Source organism: Clinocottus analis, unplaced genomic scaffold (assembly GCF_023055335.1).
Source record: "Clinocottus analis isolate CAN_PGR_092001 unplaced genomic scaffold, fCliAna1.0.p SCAF_19, whole genome shotgun sequence".
NCBI lineage: Eukaryota > Metazoa > Chordata > Actinopteri > Perciformes > Cottidae > Clinocottus > Clinocottus analis.
Window position 1 is genome coordinate 1487684 of NW_027175920.1, and position 17620 is coordinate 1505303.

The window sequence follows — 17620 nt, forward strand, 5'->3', positions numbered from 1 at the left end:
ATATGTGTTACATTTCTCTTTAAGGCAAAATATAATTTTTGCTTCGTTCCTTTTGTTCTACAGCGTATGGGACTCGATTTATCATTCACTCATATCCATTTCATATTAAATAGTGAAATGTAAGTGATATATTTGTGTGCTCACCACTTAAACATTGCAGAAAAGGTGAAGCTAATGTAATTACTTTATACACACACACACACACACACACCTGGGTAATTTGGAAATTTTCCCAGGTGAATAAAAGTCTTATTTTAACTAAATATAAAATATATTGGAATAAAAATAATATTTGCCTCTAAAATGTTGCAAAGAAAAAAAAAAAAAAAGTACCTCAAAATTGTACTTTCACTACTTTGTACACCATGAATGATGAATAAAACATAAAGAAACACATCACTTTTATTCAAAAACAGATTGCACATCAAATCACGACAGTAAAACTTTACCAAATAAACTTTTTTACATTTTTAAATAAGGCAAAAAGCTTCATTTACAAATTAAAATAGTTTTAAAAAAAAGTACTTTAAGCATTAGACATAAAAAAAGACAGTTTGTTAATAATCGGCTGGTTCAGAGTCTTAAAACGACTCGTCCTCTTCAGGCGGTGAGCGCCGGCTTCGTGTCGCAGAAGAAGGAAACGCGCTTGTTGATTTTCTGGTGCATCTTCGGCGGCAGCCAGCTGAGACGCTTCCTGAAGCGCTCGGGGTTTCTGCCGATGAGGTCTTCACACAGTCTGGACACAGAAGAGGGGGAAACAGGTCGATGAGTCTCGATTTCAGACGTTTTTAAACCCTCTGGACCGCTTTGAAATGCAAACTAATGACGCGTTTTTACATCCGGCAACATGACGCTAACAATGTTAGCGTGTTAATGGACTCTACAGGACACTTTTATCATAGAAAAACTACAAAAACTCAACATTTATACGTCAGTTTGCCCAGGAAATTGTATGAATAGCTTTTTAAAAAGAGGGTTTCTCTGTGGACTCTTTGCTAAAACTGCTTATGGTTCATAAAATAAAACACGTGGACGTACCTGAAGAGCGCGTACGGCTGGGTCTGAAACACCAACACGTCTCTGCAGTGGTTTTCTGATGGAGACCGGAGGATGGCCACCTGGGGAAGAGGTTTGGAGACGGATTAATTGCTGGAAATCAACATTTTTACGTCACTTATTTACAGAAAAGGGTGTTTTTGTTGGTAAAACACGGCTTCATGTGGTCGTGTCGGCTGATCCAGACTGAAAGGTTTTCAATAAAGGTTCTGCTCTAATGTAGATTAATACTAAAATGCACCATTTTAATCCAGTTCTGTTTTGTCGGCGTCACATGTGAACAGATTACCACACGAACAGTCTGGTAATCATTTAAAAACACTTCAAACTTTAAGCCCTTAACCCACTTACTCTCTTTGTGCAACACTTGCTCTAATCCCTGAGCTAGAGTTGGTTCACGATGACATGAGTTACTTCAACATTGCAGAAGGAATGCAGGGTTTAAAAAGGCAAAATGCTGCTTTGTTTAGCCTGAAGAAAATCCTCAAAAAAGGGGATAAAAGATTAACTTAACTTCTAATACACACACACATTTTCTCATCACATACCGAGTCCATGAGGAAGCACATGTTGCTGCTTCCCCCGAACACAACGACGTCGTCGTCGCGTCCCAAACACGCCGTGTGACACACTCTGAGGAGGTGGAGGAAAAACATCAGATACACAACGAGCTACACTTCATAAAAACCAGGAGAGTGAACGCTACCTTGGTTTGTCTTCGTGGGGGTTCGGCATCTTGTTCCACTCCTTCGTCTGCGTGTCAAACTGCCAGGCGTCATCTAGCACACGGAGGATAACGAGGAAACGCTGATTGAACCACAAGGGAGCTTCTCCTTCAGCACAAGCTCCCTGTGGGAGTTAAAGGGGGAAGTAACAGCAGCCGTGTCCTTTGTATGCAGAGTTGTGATTATAATAATGTCCTTAGACCTTCGGCACACTTTCCCACGACGGATAAAAAGACGGAAGGCGATGATTATATGCAGATGAAATGTTGGTTTGACGGTTACAAGGCCGGAGTTTAACCACAGAGATGCAAAACAAAAATGGCGTCGCCCGCAGAGTCGCGCTGCAGAAGTGTTAGAGAGATAAACTTACTCAGGGTGTTTCCGTCCGTGCCGAGGCCGCCGTACACGAAGAGCGTGTGGTCCGACGTGGGCGTCACGGTGAACATGGAGCGCCCCAGAGGCGACGGACGGGACGGGGAGACGTCACTGGCGGGGGAAGAGGAGCGCAACCGGAGTCAGGCGGTACATTTTTTTTTTTTGGAAAGAAGAGCCGCCGAAAAATACATTTTTTTTTGAAAGTGTGGAGGAGAATTTACAACTGAGTCCAGGTCCAGGTGTCAAGATCCAAGCAGAACATGTCCAACTCGGCTTTTTCCTGCAAACATAAGGAGTTTTTAAGTAAAGAGTAACGACCACGCAGGCCTGAAAGTGTGCAGGAACGAAGACATTTCACCCATCTGTGATTAAACCATCTTTAAGAAAACATTTATGACTATTTCTTTAGCGATCTGCCGTCATGAACGTGCATATTTGCGGCTCGACGTGGAGCCGACTCACCACGCCGCCGGAGACGTAACCTTTGTTCCCCAGAACGGCGCTGGCGCTGCAGCCTCTGGGTGCAGGAGCAGGACCCTGGTATATAAATACACATCACATCATCGTCGAGAGGGTGAAATGAAATGCACGCTACGCCTACGTTAGCGTGTTTAGAGGTGGTGCGGTTGCTCTCACCTGAGTCTCCGGCGTGCTCCACGTCGCCGTGGTGGTGTCAAAAACGGTGACCTCGTTGCTCCAGCCCCAACACCGGAATAACGCGTTTCCAATTGTCGTCTTGAAAACACGCAGAAAAGGGAATGTGACACCAAACAGGTTAGATGATGAAGTTAAAGCAGGTTTTTGTTCACACGTTGGTGACTGGTTTACCCAGGACATCTCCTCCACAACGAAGTTCGACGTCGACGTGTTTCGCACCTCTCCGATGGTCTTACAGCTGTATCCACCAAAGAAGATTAATCTGCACACAAAGAGTTCATTCACATTGTGAAACTGCAGAAAAGTTACACATTTGTGACAAAATAATTTTAAAAATCCTTTTCTTTTTCAAGATTTTGTTCATGCCAGATCGCAAAAGTCTCTTTTTGGAGCTGTTAAAAGCTGCATTTCCTCCTATGGAGCTGTGATTTAAAGTACAAAATGACTGCTGTGAACATTGCATGCGTTGGTCCAGCTTCTCTCCTCTCCGGACCGGACTCACCGGTCTCGGTGAACCCAGCACGAGTGCTTGTTTCTCGGCGACGGCGTCGTTCCCTTGGTGTCGGTCAGCTTCCTCCACGAGTAGCTCGTTGACCTCTCGGAGCAGAGGTCAACGCTGAACATCTACAACGGGAGAGAGTTCATAAAAAAAAAAAACCTCGATCCCATCTGCTAGTCATCTCTCTTTTTATTACAAAAGGTCATCTTGAAAGTCAAAGCTTGAGCCCGCCTGTTTCCGATCAGAGGATCAAGAGTCTAGTTTGATCTACAGACAGGATGAACTTCATATCCGGCATTCAGAGCGAGTTTTCTAAAGAAAGAAATCTCTTGCAAAAGAGAGAAAATGCCCCTTCAGAGATAAATACATATTAAAAACGGTCAAAGAGAAGCTGCTGCTGTGTTTAAATGTAGGCATAAAAGCAGACGGATGGTCATACACATACCAAAAGACATCGCAATTCATCCAAATACTAGATATGAACGACGTGTATAAAGAATATTCTGTCTCCTGCAGGATGAGAATTGTTTATTTAAACATTTCCCAAGTTGCATCACTGTTTTCTTTCACCTGTCGCCTCCTTGCACCCAACTTCTGAATGTTGCTTCTTGTCGTCTTTGCTTGTAAATGAGAGGACTTGGGGTAAAATATCATGCAATGGATGCTAAAGAGTCCTGGGAGATTTTGGAAATGCCTCAAAAAGGACCAACGAGCTCGTGGCGGTCACCTCGCTTGCGTATCCCTCGGGTTCGCATCCCGCGAAGACGTAGAGCTCGCCGTTCACGCGAGCGCCGCAGAAGCCGGCGGGCGGCGCGTCCCCGGAGATCTTCCTCCACTCCCTGTCGCACAACAACAACACAAGCTGAACACAAGCTCAAGCACTTGAGAGAGGAACCTTTGCGTGCAACAAATTCTCCCTCTATTGTCGCTTTATCTTTTGTATGTCAAGCCGACACAAGAGTTCATGTCTGCTGATAAAAACTGCATTCCTCCCGTCTCACCACGCGCCGCTGTCCAGATCACACAGCCACAGCTCATCGGTGGGTAACATGACGTCCTGTCTGCCAGCTACCTGCAAGAGGAGAGCAAACAAAGTGTGAAAACAGGTTGTACTCGTGCTCTTATTTGAGGAAGCTGCAGGCTGCTCGTGTTCTTGGTTCAACACAATGAGCCTCCAGGTTCCCCGTGAGGATGCAACAAGATACGCTCTGAGAAACGTTCTGTCGAAACACGCCCCGCTCTGCTGCCATCAAGTTGACGCTTTCCCTATGTGACCTTTGTGCTCTTTCTTATTAGGCACATGCTCAGTTTATTAGGTGCAGTCGTCCTACTTAAATTCACACAAGTGTAAAAACAAAAAGCAGGTGAAGCATGCCGTCTGTCCACCACACCTTCATCAGCTCCTCTCGGTCAGTGACAATACATTTGACTGAAACTGGCTTCATGAAGTGGATCCATTACAGCCAGATGAACCTAATAAACATGCATGCCAAACCCCTCCAATGCATGGGAGGATTATGATAAACAAGCAGAGCAAAACACACACAGACATTCCTCTGTGGGTTGCTGCTTGTGTCTTTGTAGCATTGAGTCAGTTTGTACAGCGGCTTTGAGTCTTTTTGAAGTTATTTTGAGTCTCTTTGGAGTCACTGTATGACTCTTTTGTGGTTTTGAGTCTCTTCCTGGTTGGTTCATGCCTCTTGTAATGTCATTTTACTATGAGCTGAAGGCCCCTGACACTGTGGGCTCCTGCAGTGTTTTATTAAATTGCAGCATGTTAGCATTAAATTAACATTAAAAAGTAGACGCATGCAACCGGTAATGGAGACGCACAAAAATCAATACATCCTACCTGCACAGGTACCGTCTCTCACCTGGTATCCTCCCCACACGTACAGCGTGCTGCCCTCTATGAACGCCGTGTGGCTGCTCCTCTCCAGCCGGCTCAGCTCGGCGCTTCTCTCGGCGGCATCCATCCCTCGGAGGCTCTCCTCCCGGGCCTCTGGCTCCTCTCTCCCGGACTCAAACAACAATAAAAACAAACAAAAATGGCTCGCAGGGGAAGAGGAATGGCAGCAGGAATGTGTTGTTGGCTCAGGGAGCAGAGGAGAGGAAGAGCGGACTGGTCTGGAGGGTTTGCGGAACTAGTTTTTCGTGCTGCGCTGTGGAGATTTCACTCCTCCCATGTTGAGCCGGATTGCATTCAACTTTATTTTTTATCCCCATCATTGATTCATTAAGTTGATGCACATTTATTTTTAGCGTGTGCATGATTTGTTTGCAGTTTTGCATGCAATGAGCTCAATATTATGTATATATATATTTTTGAAACTCAGGTGTAATTGATTCAATTAGCACGTCGCGTATGTGAGGCGCTTCCGGGGCGTTGTGCGCATGCGCGGGTTTAATGACTAATCACCGAGATTAATTGCACCTGTGCTTTTTTAACTGTTCCTCAACAATAGGCCTGCTTTTTTTTTACTTGTCATAGATGGAAAATCACAGGTGTACATGCCGGAACAAATATTATAAGAATAATTGTCCTCTAAGAATGAATGCTGTTGTAAAAAACTCTTTTGGAAGACACTTCCTTCACTTCAATTATTATATTTAAAAGTTGAAAAGTAAATACTGAGTTGGGCAACTGATCTTTCTGAGGTGGGAGGTGAGATGATGGAACATTGGTGAGATAGGAAAAGAAGGAAATATCACATCTTTAACTGTAAAATAGTTATTTAAATACATTATTAGACCTTTTAGGATGTCAAAAGACAGAAAAAACAATATTTGGAGAAGAAAGGGTGGACATTTAAGAAAAAAAGGAACATATTAATATGTTATACACGTGTATACTTGAGTTTATTTTCATTTTCTTGCATTGAAGGTTTTGCATTTATTTATTAGATTTAAAAAATGGCAGTTTGATATTAAAGCATGCTCCAAAAGTCATTGCATATTTGAATTAACTACATAATGAATCTTGAGTCTCTGCATTAATGCAACACACTTGAATAATACAATCTATAGCTCATGATCCATAGAGCCTTTGTGCAGAAAACAGAAGAGATTGATCAAGTAACAGTGACATTTATTCACATATTCATAACTGTTATTTTATACATCGTCAATGAGATGAGAGCAAGAGAGAAACCGTGAGTAAACTGAAGTATTCTGTGATATGTTTTGCATATATAGACGTAAACTTGATGAAACAATCAATTATTTTATTTGTTCTGTGCAGATTTTGGCAAAAGAAAATCTCTTTGTGCGTCACTTCTGCAAGTTCTTCTCCACATCAGAGTCAAACATTCAAGAGGAGGAAACATTGCCAACAATGCAGGTGTGTTTTAGTCGAGGGGTATCTGTGTGTGTGCTTAAAGTTATTGCAACTCAGGTGTCGTTGAAACAGTTTAACAGTCATCGCTAATACGTGCAAATGTGCAAAATGTGTGTTTGGACTTCAGGGATCAACGCAAAATCCGATTATTGGTTGTTTCGGTTTATTTATTTCCTTCAGCGACTTCTTGTTTCATGTCGACGTGGCTCACATATAGAATTATTTTACATATCCTATTGTACATTTGTGAGAAAAAAGCTTGTAAGAAACATTCCACAAAGTCTTCTCCGAGTTAGATTTACAATCACAAAATCAGTATTTGTTACGGTGAATTAAAAAGAAAGCTACCAGTGTGAGGCTTCTTGGCCCCTCGTTAAACACACACAGACACACACACCGAGTGGAAAAGAGTGTCAAGCTTAAATCATAAAGAAGGCACGATCAAAATATGTTGATTAGAATATTTCAAGTGCTGCTTTAGATATTTTTTGCATGTTCAGGAGCCGACCCGCCTGCTGCACTATGTTTAAATATACGTGTGAGATGAACGCAGAATGTCCTGTGGAGCATTTCTGGTGAAAGATGATGAACGATACAACACAACAAGACAGACACACACATGTAAACGAAATGTGTTGATGTGTTTCTTGGCAGCAACCTTCACCGGAGTGGAGTCCTCCGTTTGACGCCGTGTCCGAGTCATTCAGAGAGGTATTAAAAGTCTCGGGGTCGGAAACATTTGGCTGTTATGTCGGGCGTCGCCTCGAAATTAGTGCGAGAGAGTCGAGCCGCCGCAGCGCCGTCGCTCTCGCGCTCATAATTGCACTTAAGGTTTACTTTAAAAAAAAGCTAGATTTTTCCCCCCGTTTTTCGGCCCCTCGGCGGCGCTTTCCGGCTTCCCGAGAGAGAGAGGGAGACGCGGCCGTCTCAGAACTGCAGATTCCTCTCCAGGTATTTCTTCATCCGCTGACAGCGAGGACAAGAGACGCCGGCCGCCTTGCAGGTCAGGTGGAACACAGCTTTGCAATCTTTACACCTGGGACGGAAAATATCCCAAAGAGTGACCGAATGCGACGGGGAATATGGGCTTTTGACTCAAAAACAAGTACCGCGAATGATATATGAAGCGTACCTGGTGGTGATGTCCAGCTGGAAGGGGAAGATGATGTCGTTAGCGTGGCATATCTGACAGATGAAGCCCCGCTGGGTGCACAGGTCGCAGTGGAACACGTGGTTGGAGGCGACCTGCAGCAGTGTGATCAGGTAGGTTACGTATTCGTCCTCCGCTATCTGGAAGAGAAAACAACAACAACAACACATGTTAAGATGTTTGCCGGGTGGCAGGTGGCGGGGTGCAGTGGCACGATGGCGGAGGCAGCGGGGTGTACCTGTCGTAGGTCCAGGACACTGTACAGGTGGCTCGACTCCAGCAGGTACGTTCGCTGCTCCATTCTGACGGAGAGTTGTGAAGCGTAACGTAAGACAATGTCGTGGTGAAATGGAAAACACACCATGCAAACACACACAGACACACACACACACACCTGGCTTGGAGTTTCTTGCAGGCTCCGCTGCGGCAGGTGAGCAGGTAGTCGCCCAGCAGGCGCAGCCTCTTGCGCAGGTTGTGCGCCTGAGACATGGACTCGGAGTGCGTCACCAGGTCCGGGTTCAGCTGCTCCAGGTTCAGCAGAGGCTCCTGCTCCACCTGAGCCAGCAGATGCAGGGCCTTCCTAGACACCTGGACAGACACACAAACACACACAGGTCAGTGTTACGAAGAAAAAACACCCAACTTGTCACACATTGTATGTCTAACTTCAATAACAATTGTATGTATCTAAAAACACATGAAAACCAGATGTAATCATTCTCCCCGGCCAAAAACACGGTGCCTACATTACCCATAATGCAAGGCGGCATGCAACTTATTCCACATTTCGACAGACTTCGATGCCATTTAAATGTTTTCCTACGACAGCTTCAGCTCGATGTCTGACACCAGCGTCCGTGTGAAGTGATGCGCGTGTGCGGCACGAACCTCTCGCGGTGTGAGGTCCCAGTTGTGCACCATGCGCGAGGGGATGACGGTGGTGTCGCCGCGGTGACAGGAGTCGCAGTAGTACCGGCCCGAGAACTCGCACAGCCGGGCTCTTCCCCTGGACGGGCCGATCGGCTGAGCGCAACCTGCGTGTGGCACACGGCGAACAAAAAAACCTCAGCATGTCATCCACAAAGTCACTTACACATGACTACACACAGATAACACCTCCACAAAATACCAGTGTAACCACTGTCTCCTTCCTCTGACGCGTAACGTCAAGGTCGTAAATATCCCAAAAATGTCCGCAGACCGTCAAGTTACCTGCACACTTGAAGCTCTGAGTGTCCAGACCCTTCTCCGAGGGAACATTGCACAGATGCACGAGCAGCGCTCCGTCCTCTTTGAGTCGGTGCTGCACCAGTCTGTGGAGGTTCCCGGTCTTGGCGGGGCAGAACCCCCCCGGCTCCCCGCCGCCGCCCTCCTCCCCGCTCTCCAGGTACGAGTCCAGAGCCCCCCGGATCAAAACCCTCCAGGAGCGAGCCTCCTCCGGGTTCTCCGCTCTGAGCCTCAGCGTCTCCCTGACGGTGAGGAGTTTGAAAAACGCCGCCCCCCCCTGCGACACGTCCGGCACCACGTCCCGGATCTCCTCGATGGGGAGCGTTTGCCGGAGCAGCTTGCGTCCCTCTTGGACCCAAAAGCCTTTCAGCGCCTCCAGGGAGAGGGAGAACACCAGCGGCGCCCACGTCCGAGCCTCCGGATCCGTGGAGGAGTACAAAACCGCTTCTTTGATGGCGTCGTTCTCCAAATCCACAGTGCGAGTCCAGTCAAATTCCTGCAGAGGCGGCGCCGCCTCGCTGTCCGGGGACGACGGCCCTCGCTCCGGGCTGGAGGGGACGGAGGACGACGACGACGCCGTCGCGTCCACGCCGTTCTCGCATGGCGGCGCCGGCGGCTGCAGCACCTCCCACTGCTCGTCGGCGTCGTCCTCCGCCCCGCGAGGCGCCGGGCGGCACTTGGCGACGGCCTCCACGATGCGGTCCACCCAGTCCTCGGCCTCGCCGCGGTTGGCCGCCCGCAGGTAGAGCCGCTTGCCCGGGAAGGCCAGCTCGAAGCGGCCCTCGGGCGAGGCCACGCGGGCGTATTCGCAGCGCACCAGCGAGCAGTTGTCGCTGCAGGTGCGCTCCTCGGCGTTGAGGTACAGCCGGAACTCGAAGGGCGACAGCTCGCAGTAGTGGTCGCGCCAGATCCCCATCGTGCCGCGGCGCTCCAGGTGGCCGAGCTTCAGCAAGCCGCAGAACGGGTTGGACAGCCCTGACGGGACGATAAAGACGAGATAATGAGAGGAAAGCGAAAGAAATGAGTCACCATGAAAATGTTTGACATGAAGACTTATTACCTAATTATCATAACTGCTTTGACAACTATGTTAAGTCACAAAAAAGTGTTATAAATATTAATTAAAAGGGAAAGAATGAACTATTTATTGTGGATTCTTTAATGTTCTTATTACTGTTTTTATTACTTGTTTTTGTGTCTCTTGTTTGCACTTCCCTGTAAAGGATTATCTTATCTTATAATCACTATTACCAGTTTCGGTCATCTCTAACTGCAAAGCAACTTTTAGGTCAGGGAGAAGCGGACGCAGAGGGTGAAGATCATCTGTACGTCGGCGAATAATTTAATTCACTGTCTGTTGTCATACGATAGTCGGTCCATAGTCCACAGAGCGCGTCACTGAAGTGACGTCTTGCAGGAAACAGCGTTTATTGCATTCCGGCGTCATCTGGCTCACGTCCCAATTATGATGTTTTTCTCTTTTCATTTGACAGCTGATGGGAAACACCTGCAGCGTCGTCGCGGCGTGGGGTGCGGCTGGCATTGCTTTCATTCCACACTTTCCTGCACTGCTGGAATTTCCTGCACTGCGTGAACGGGAATGTTTTAATTACCGACCAAGCTGCAGTCTCCTCAAATGGCCGCTTGAGGCTGTCGAACTTCTGATCTCTAGTGAACTAAAGTAAAGGCTTTGGAGTGAAATCTGTGTCGCAAATGTTTGAGGCGGAAGGAAATACCTTCAACCGTATCTTGTTTACTGTAAATAACATGTTAATGGCGGCGACTGAGGACGCAACTAACACTATTATCAATTAATAAGACTTCATTTTCCAATTTATTATTCAGTCTAATGTCTCGTTTCACCAAGAATAAAGATACAAATGTTAAATATATTTATTTTTATAAAGAAGTATGACAAAGAAAAGCGAGAAACCCATCTCATTTGAGACGCCTGAAACGAGAAAACTGCTTTTGTTTGACGAAATACAAGCAATTAAATCGGTCTTAAAAAAAATATTTATGTATTTTTGGACGTTGATGAAATGTTTTAGCTTTAAATGACACAGATGGATCTGTTAATTTATCCTCATCTAATCGTGTTAATACCTATTTGCCTGCGATGGACGACGCTGGGAGGCAGCTGGGAGACGGTGAGCTCGGCGGGGGGAGCGGGAGGCGGCGCCTCGTTGTGGTCCGACAGCTCCTCCAGGTGAGGCTTGTAGATGTCATCCTCAGAGATCCAGGAACGAGAATGCTGCAAAAGAAATAAATGACGTTTTTTTAACCTCTCAAGGGGGAAAAAAATGCTTTTAAAAAACTCATTTGATGCGAGAACATGTTGCTGTTGCCTTTACGTTAATCTGTTGGTGTTACATTTAGACTTGTGCCGTCTTGAAAGTGACATGGAGACGTTTAAAAGGTCAAGATTAAGAGGCCGACATGTTAAACTGCCATCAGATTTATATAATTTAGGGCTGCAACAATCAGATGTGTGACATAAAATGAATCAAAAACTATTTTAATCATTATTTAAGTCATTTTTTAAGTAAAGGGACAATCATTCTCCTGGTTCCAGTGTCTCAAATGTGAGGTTTTTCCCCTTTCTTCTGTCCAAATATCTTGGATTAAATCTGGATTAACTGACAATTAGAATACATCTTTGTTGCAGCACTTCTTTCAATGTCCAACTAACTTGAGTTTCAGATCAGATTTCATTATTAATGTGCACAACTGAGCTGACCACAAACGAGAAGTTGCTGTTATCATGTGGCTCTGGGGTTAGTAGTGCAGGAACTATAAAAAAAACCTTGATGAACGGTGTCATTCTGGATTCAAGTTCATGGAAAAATGATCACAGATTTGTCACCGTCGTCTTGACAAACCAAAGTGTGGCAACCACAGAAAGTCCTTCTTTTTGAGACGTATACTGGAGATATACCCGCATGGACATCAAGGCAATTCTGCATTTCACTGATCTGTAAAATCCTTTAAAAAGGGAACTATTTCTCAACCTCTATTTTTCCATGTTTTCGTGTCAAAGTGACAACACAATTTTGTCACGTATTCTTTTTTTGAAATGTCTTGACCTTTTCCCTTCATCAGGTCATAATGCATCACGTGACTTGATTCAAAGGACAGGTTTGTTGTGTTAGAGCACAGAAAGCGTAGCGTTATCTAAAATACTTTAAATGTCACAGAGTATTTCGGCAATGTGGACGTAACAAAAGACTTCAGAACAAGACGTCACTGAGGGAAAATTAAGATAGACATCACAGACTTCATCAAGCGAAATGTAAAGAAAAGAAGGTTTTTTAAATTAGGTTTCCTTTGCATAATGTTGTCAGACACTTGTAATAACAAAATGAGCCTGAGGCAATGCATATTGCCTATATCTCTTAATACTGGACCCATTTAAAAAAAATGGATGTTCCTACTGTTGGACACAGGAACCCCAACACAGTGAAACACATCTTTGGTAACAGGAGAGCGTCTTACTGAGAGAGAATCTGACGACATCTTCCGGCTCAGGATGCTGGCGGCGCGACTCGAGCCTCGACGAGCTGAAGGCTCGGCCTCTTTCTCGACCTGCAGAGGCTCGGGACTCTCCTGGACGCCGGTGACCTGCGCTCCGTCTCCGGGCGCCACGGGCTCACCGACCGTAGGAAGCGCGTCTGCGTCCGAGCTGAACTCGGGAGCGGCAACGACGCTCGCTTCAGAGGGAAAGCTGACGTGGTTCTCGTCGGGTGTCGGCAGCGGCGGCGTCTCTGAGTCCAATGGCAGGGAGTTCGGGACTTGGTCCGCGGGGTCTTGTGAGGGTGTAGGCGGAGCCTGGGTCTCGCCGTCGGAGCCGCTCAACACGGCCGTCTCCGAGTCCTGATCCGGACCCGTGCTGGAGACGAAGGAGTCTTCACGCGTGGAGTCCTGACTGCAGTGGCCACTCTCCCTGAACTCTGTTTGAGAACTGCAGAGAGGAGGAGAAGTCTTGATTTATTTATGCTTACAATAAAAGATCGGAGCTCACTAGATACACACTGTGAATCTTTAGAAACAACATATGTATATGGTTTAATTTTTATTTGTTTTAAAAGGTTGTTATTTCCTTTCACAGCTGGACCCTTTTTAGCTGACTTGGCACAAACATTTGTGCATTTGTTGGGGATTATTTTCAGCTGCAAATTAATCATTTGGTGCTCTGCAGGACAGTACAGAATATGGGATTAACGCGAAATAAAACTACAGCGTGTGTGTTTGTGTTCATGGTAATGAAACAACATGTCCTCCAGTGGCTCATCGATGCGTTTCAAATAGTTTTTGAAGAACAATGGAGCTCTGAGGCACAGAGGAAGAAGATTTATCAGGCATTGCCATCTATCAATCTGTGTTTTTTAGGATGAATTCATCACCGCTGGTGTTGATCTTTTCATGAGATTTATAATAAAACATCCTTTAACTTTTTTCTGCTCTTTTTTTTGCTCCAACACCTCCAAAGATTTAGCGAAGAAAGATACACTTACTCCTCCTGGGGCCTCTTGGCGCTGATGGTGACACTAATGGGCGTGTCCAGGTCACATGACGACCACTGCTCTCCTGCGGGGCTGCGGGGGTCCTGGCCCTGCAGGAGGCTATCGGAGCTCAAGCTGGAGGAGAGCTGAGAGGAGCCCGTGGTGTCCAGGCTCAAATTAGACGAGTTGAGTGCAGTACTTCCTTCTTGTAACGCACCCGTGCCTCTCGCTGTCAGCGTCACTGGGCAGCCTCTCAGCATATCCAGCGCATCCGATGAGCTCGACGACTGAGACGCGGTATCCCAAGATTCCTTTGACACGGGCTTGGAGTTGGGGAGGTCTCCGCCGTTCGGGGGAGGCTCAATTGCGTCCGCTTGGGACAAGGGGCAGAGTCCGGCGAGAGCCAGAGGCGTGGTGGTCCACTCGTTGAGGACGGCCGACTTGTAGGAGAGGTTGAACGCGAGCGAGGCCAGACCCTGGAGGTAGCTGAGCAGGACTTCGCGCTCCTCGGTGTTCAGGAGCAAGGCACTGGGCTGGTAGTGGGCCCGCAGCTTGGAGCCCTCGCGAAATAGCGATGCGAGGTAGCACTCGAGCAGGCCGTGGTTGAGGGCCAGCCGCAGCCAGGCCCGGCAGCAACCCACATCCGTTTTCACGAAACTGATCTTCTCCAGCTCTTTGACCACATCACTGGGGATTTCACAAAGAACAATACAATTATTGCTTAATTGAGTAATTGTTTGGTCTATAAAATGTCAGAAAATTGTGGAAAATGTCTAATATAATGTCCTAAAAGTCCTAGATGATGTCTTGAAATCCCTGATGTTTTTTTAACCAGCAACCCAAAGTATCATTACATAGTTTACTATGAAATAAGACAACAAAAACGAACAAATTACCACATTGGAGAAGCAGGAATCCATACAATACCAGATTGCAGCTCTGTTAATCTACTCCAACCAATCTTTTCAGCTCTAATGATGTCCTTTTTACAGTAATGTGTGTTTTACCGGTGGGTGACGGTCTTGAGGAGGTTCCAGAAGAAAGGCTGGGGGAGGGATCCGCGGTCTCCCTTCCTACTCCGACTCCCAGCCTCCACGCGGATGTGCTTGCTCTTGAGACCGTGGATGAAGATGGCCTCCAGGGCGCAGCAGAGGAGGTTAGCGTCCGCGTCGTCGCTGGTGACCACCGCGTCCGACGTGACGTATCTCTTCTGCAGGGCCTTGAGCGACTGCGCCAACTTCTCCTTGATCTACATGTGACAATGCGCGTGGGAGGAAAAATATCGTCAGCTTCCTTGTTTTTTTTTTTTTGGTGAGAGCTGCCAAGGTGTGGTTCAGATGAGAAGCAGGTCGGCAAACAAGCTCACTGTCCTCCAACAAACATAAGAAGCACAGTAACTAAAACAGCACATGAAGAGGGATATATACGCAGGGTGAGGTTAGCGAGGCCACGTGAAACATGTTCTTTAGATTAACGACAGTTACATGACACCTACGGTCAGCTGACAGGGGACATAAGCAAGCCTGCATTATGCAATGGCAGCGATGATCTGGGTGTTCAATACTGAGCCCTGAAGCACTCTTCTTCTGCTGTGCTTGACTTGGCAGGACTTGAGCAACATAGCTAACAAGGAGGAGAGCATAGGGGACCAATTCCCTGCCTGCTTTCATCGCTTCTTGACTCGCATTCATTAATCCAGCAAGTCGGCAGAACATTGTGTATCGTCTGCAAAGCTTGAGTGTAATAAATCATAACAATCAACAGAACACGGTCTGCATTAGATTGTCTGTTAAGCTAAGTCTAACTACACCATGAATAACATACAAAGGCAAGTGAATGGGTCAACAAGTGCATGGTGGTGCAAGGGTGAAGAGCAGTTACAACAGTACAATTACAACATTTAGCCGACGACTTCAATGTCACAACCACAACACAAAAAAAAGAAAAAAATCCCTCCCAAGAGCCACCTTCACCAGCGATATCACAGTTACAGTAGAAGAGAAAACAACCAAGCGGAGAGAAGTCTACCAGGTAACAGGATCTTTGCACACAGGTTGAGGGGAAGCTTGTGGTTTTACCTGTTTGACATCTTTGGCCTCGGGTGGCGTATCTGGCATCTGTGTGGCTAGCATGGCACCTCCTGGGAAGGCTTACTCCCTCATAGCAAGCTGAAACACAAACACCAATCCTCTCAACACTTGAACATCTCTAATAAATGCTTCACATGACCCCTGCCTTCCTCTTGGATAAATAAGCGGTGCTAGCTTATGTGCCCCTGCAGACAGGCTAGGCATGTGACGATGAGGAAGCCGGTTGTTTCTTTTGCTCACTTCATGTTACCAGCACATTTGCCACTGAGCTATCATTACATTTTTTTCCCATCACGAGATTGCATTTCTACCGTGACATATCTGCCATTTCATGGTTTAAGTAAGTAACCATGAGTCACGTGAGGCTCTGATTAAAGAGGTCGTCTGCAGGGAAGTGGCAACAAAAGGCAACCCGACTTCCCCAAATATAACAAAAGCCCTTTGAGGGCAATTAGAGATTCAGAGACAAAGCCACTCAGATTGATGACATAATCACACCCAGAAACAACAACTTTAAATGGATTAACACATCTTTGATTTGGGAGTTGTAGCAGTAAAAGGGTAGAAATAAATGAGATGGGATAAGAGACATAGTACTGTAGTAATATAATTAATACAGTAGTAATGTATTATACTATACGCTGCAGTATACTAGATCATATACATTGTATACTACATAATGTAGTATACTACAATGCAGTACATTACGATATATTATATAGTATACTACATAGTATATAGCGTTTGTATACTATATGGTCTGCTGGTATACTACAGCATTTAGCTATTCCACTACATAGTACACTATATAGTATGCTATGCTATAGTATGCTACTGCAGTAACATAGTATACTATAGTACACTATATAGTATGCTACTGCAGTAACATAGTATACTATAGTATAGTATAAACAAAAGAAAAGAAAGAGGACTCACGTTATCTAATACGTTATCCAACATCAGATAGATAAGTGACGTTAAACTTATTAGTTTAAAGTATTATTAGTCCGTTTGGTTGCATGTCGTGCTACAATAATGTTAAAACGAAACACGTAACTCACAGAAATTAGTATTATTAGGACTTAACTGGCAGCAAGTTGCCAATTGTAACGTTAGCTTCTGTTTTTTTGGGGCGTGTTTAACTGAAACTCGACCAGGAAGCTCGAGACGTCGAAGTATAAACACACACACTGCGTAACAAAAGCACCACGTGCATCAGTGGTTTATGACTAAACTATAAAACCGGGACAGTTTGGGATGAACGTTAGCTAGCTTACTCACCGAAAACAGCTCGGCTAACTTACCGCGAAGCTCCAAAGACAACCGCAAAATCCTCCGTTCGAGCTTTATGTAGTCAGTAAATGTGAGTTATGGACGAGTCAATCCGTACAGTCGCTCTCCATCGTCCCCCTTCCTAAAAAAAAACGCACTCAAACGAGCGTTTAGTGATGTTAATCTCGAGACGAGCCGCTCTCTTGTCACTTTCCAGTGGAAGACAGATGCATCATGGGAGGTGGACTGAGCCAATGATGCATTCACGCTCTCTCAAATGTGTAGTAAAAAGGAAGACACGCGTTGCGAAAACGTACGGGCAGTAAACACAAGTTCCGCGTCTGCTCACATTCTGATTTATTTCTCATTTTATTGTAGCACAGACCATCCTTCTTCAATCAACCATACATTATGTACCCTAACTTCCCCTTTTAAAAAAAAATAAAATAATTACATTTACAACTGTTTACCTCGCCTCACCGTGGTGATACAGCGGTCGCGTAGTTTACGTGTAACACTCAAAGGCAGCACAGCTTTTCAAGCGTGCTGATGTTGTTGCTGCTGCTGCTGTGTTGCTGACATGTGAGGACTGTATGTTCCCTGTGGCTTCCTGCTAGACTGACAACACAGATCCAAAAAAGATTGAACCACGTACTCTACAACTTGTAAACTGTCAAGTAACTCAACCACTGTCTCCCCACACGTATACGTTGTTTTAAAAATGTTTGTC

The 17620-nt window shown here is 45.8% G+C and overlaps 2 protein-coding genes across 4 annotated transcripts; both read right to left on the bottom strand.

Annotated features, from left to right (window-relative positions):
- Positions 1-436: 436 nt before the first annotated feature.
- LOC137789819 (kelch domain-containing protein 1-like) lies at positions 437-5578 on the bottom strand. Of its 2 annotated transcripts, XM_068583627.1 has the most exons (13): positions 5187-5578; positions 4314-4384; positions 4040-4151; positions 3316-3437; positions 2985-3075; positions 2793-2891; positions 2619-2693; positions 2378-2436; positions 2152-2267; positions 1763-1835; positions 1605-1689; positions 1039-1118; positions 437-736 (listed from the first exon to the last, which is right to left on the bottom strand). In XM_068583627.1, the coding sequence occupies exons 1-13, from the start codon at positions 5286-5288 to the stop codon at positions 601-603; spliced, it is 1221 nt and encodes a 406-aa protein (XP_068439728.1). In that variant the 5' UTR covers positions 5289-5578; the 3' UTR covers positions 437-600. The 2 variants fall into 2 exon arrangements, with proteins under 2 accessions (XP_068439728.1, XP_068439729.1); XM_068583628.1 differs by lacking the exon at positions 1605-1689.
- Positions 5579-6383: 805 nt separating this feature from the next.
- On the bottom strand, positions 6384-17106 carry plekhm1 (pleckstrin homology domain containing, family M (with RUN domain) member 1). 2 transcript variants are annotated; one of them, XM_068583941.1, is made up of 12 exons: positions 16923-17106; positions 15607-15696; positions 14536-14777; positions 13541-14215; positions 12522-12987; positions 11133-11280; positions 9012-10001; positions 8688-8833; positions 8194-8387; positions 8038-8101; positions 7782-7939; positions 6384-7685 (listed from the first exon to the last, which is right to left on the bottom strand). In XM_068583941.1, exons 2-12 carry the CDS (start codon positions 15658-15660, stop codon positions 7577-7579), a joined length of 3246 nt encoding a protein of 1081 aa, XP_068440042.1. In that variant the 5' UTR covers positions 15661-15696; positions 16923-17106; the 3' UTR covers positions 6384-7576. The 2 variants fall into 2 exon arrangements, with proteins under 2 accessions (XP_068440042.1, XP_068440043.1); XM_068583942.1 differs by having other exon boundaries at positions 16900-17106.
- Positions 17107-17620: the final 514 nt, after the last annotated feature.

Coding starts and splice junctions, on each gene's coding strand:
- LOC137789819 (XM_068583627.1), bottom strand. CDS start 5,288: ATGGATGCCGCCGAGAGAAGCGCCGAGCTGAGCCGGCTGGAGAGGAGC. Junction 2,892..2,984: donor TTGTGGAGGAGATGTCCTGG/GTAAACCAGTCA, acceptor CGTGTTTTCAAG/ACGACAATTGGAAACGCGTT. Junction 2,437..2,618: donor GTTACGTCTCCGGCGGCGTG/GTGAGTCGGCTC, acceptor TTATGTTTGCAG/GAAAAAGCCGAGTTGGACAT.
- plekhm1 (XM_068583941.1), bottom strand. CDS start 15,660: ATGCTAGCCACACAGATGCCAGATACGCCACCCGAGGCCAAAGATGTC. Junction 12,988..13,540: donor GCCAAGAGGCCCCAGGAGGA/GTAAGTGTATCT, acceptor TCCTCTCTGCAG/TTCTCAAACAGAGTTCAGGG. Junction 7,686..7,781: donor CAGCTGGACATCACCACCAG/GTACGCTTCATA, acceptor TTTCCGTCCCAG/GTGTAAAGATTGCAAAGCTG.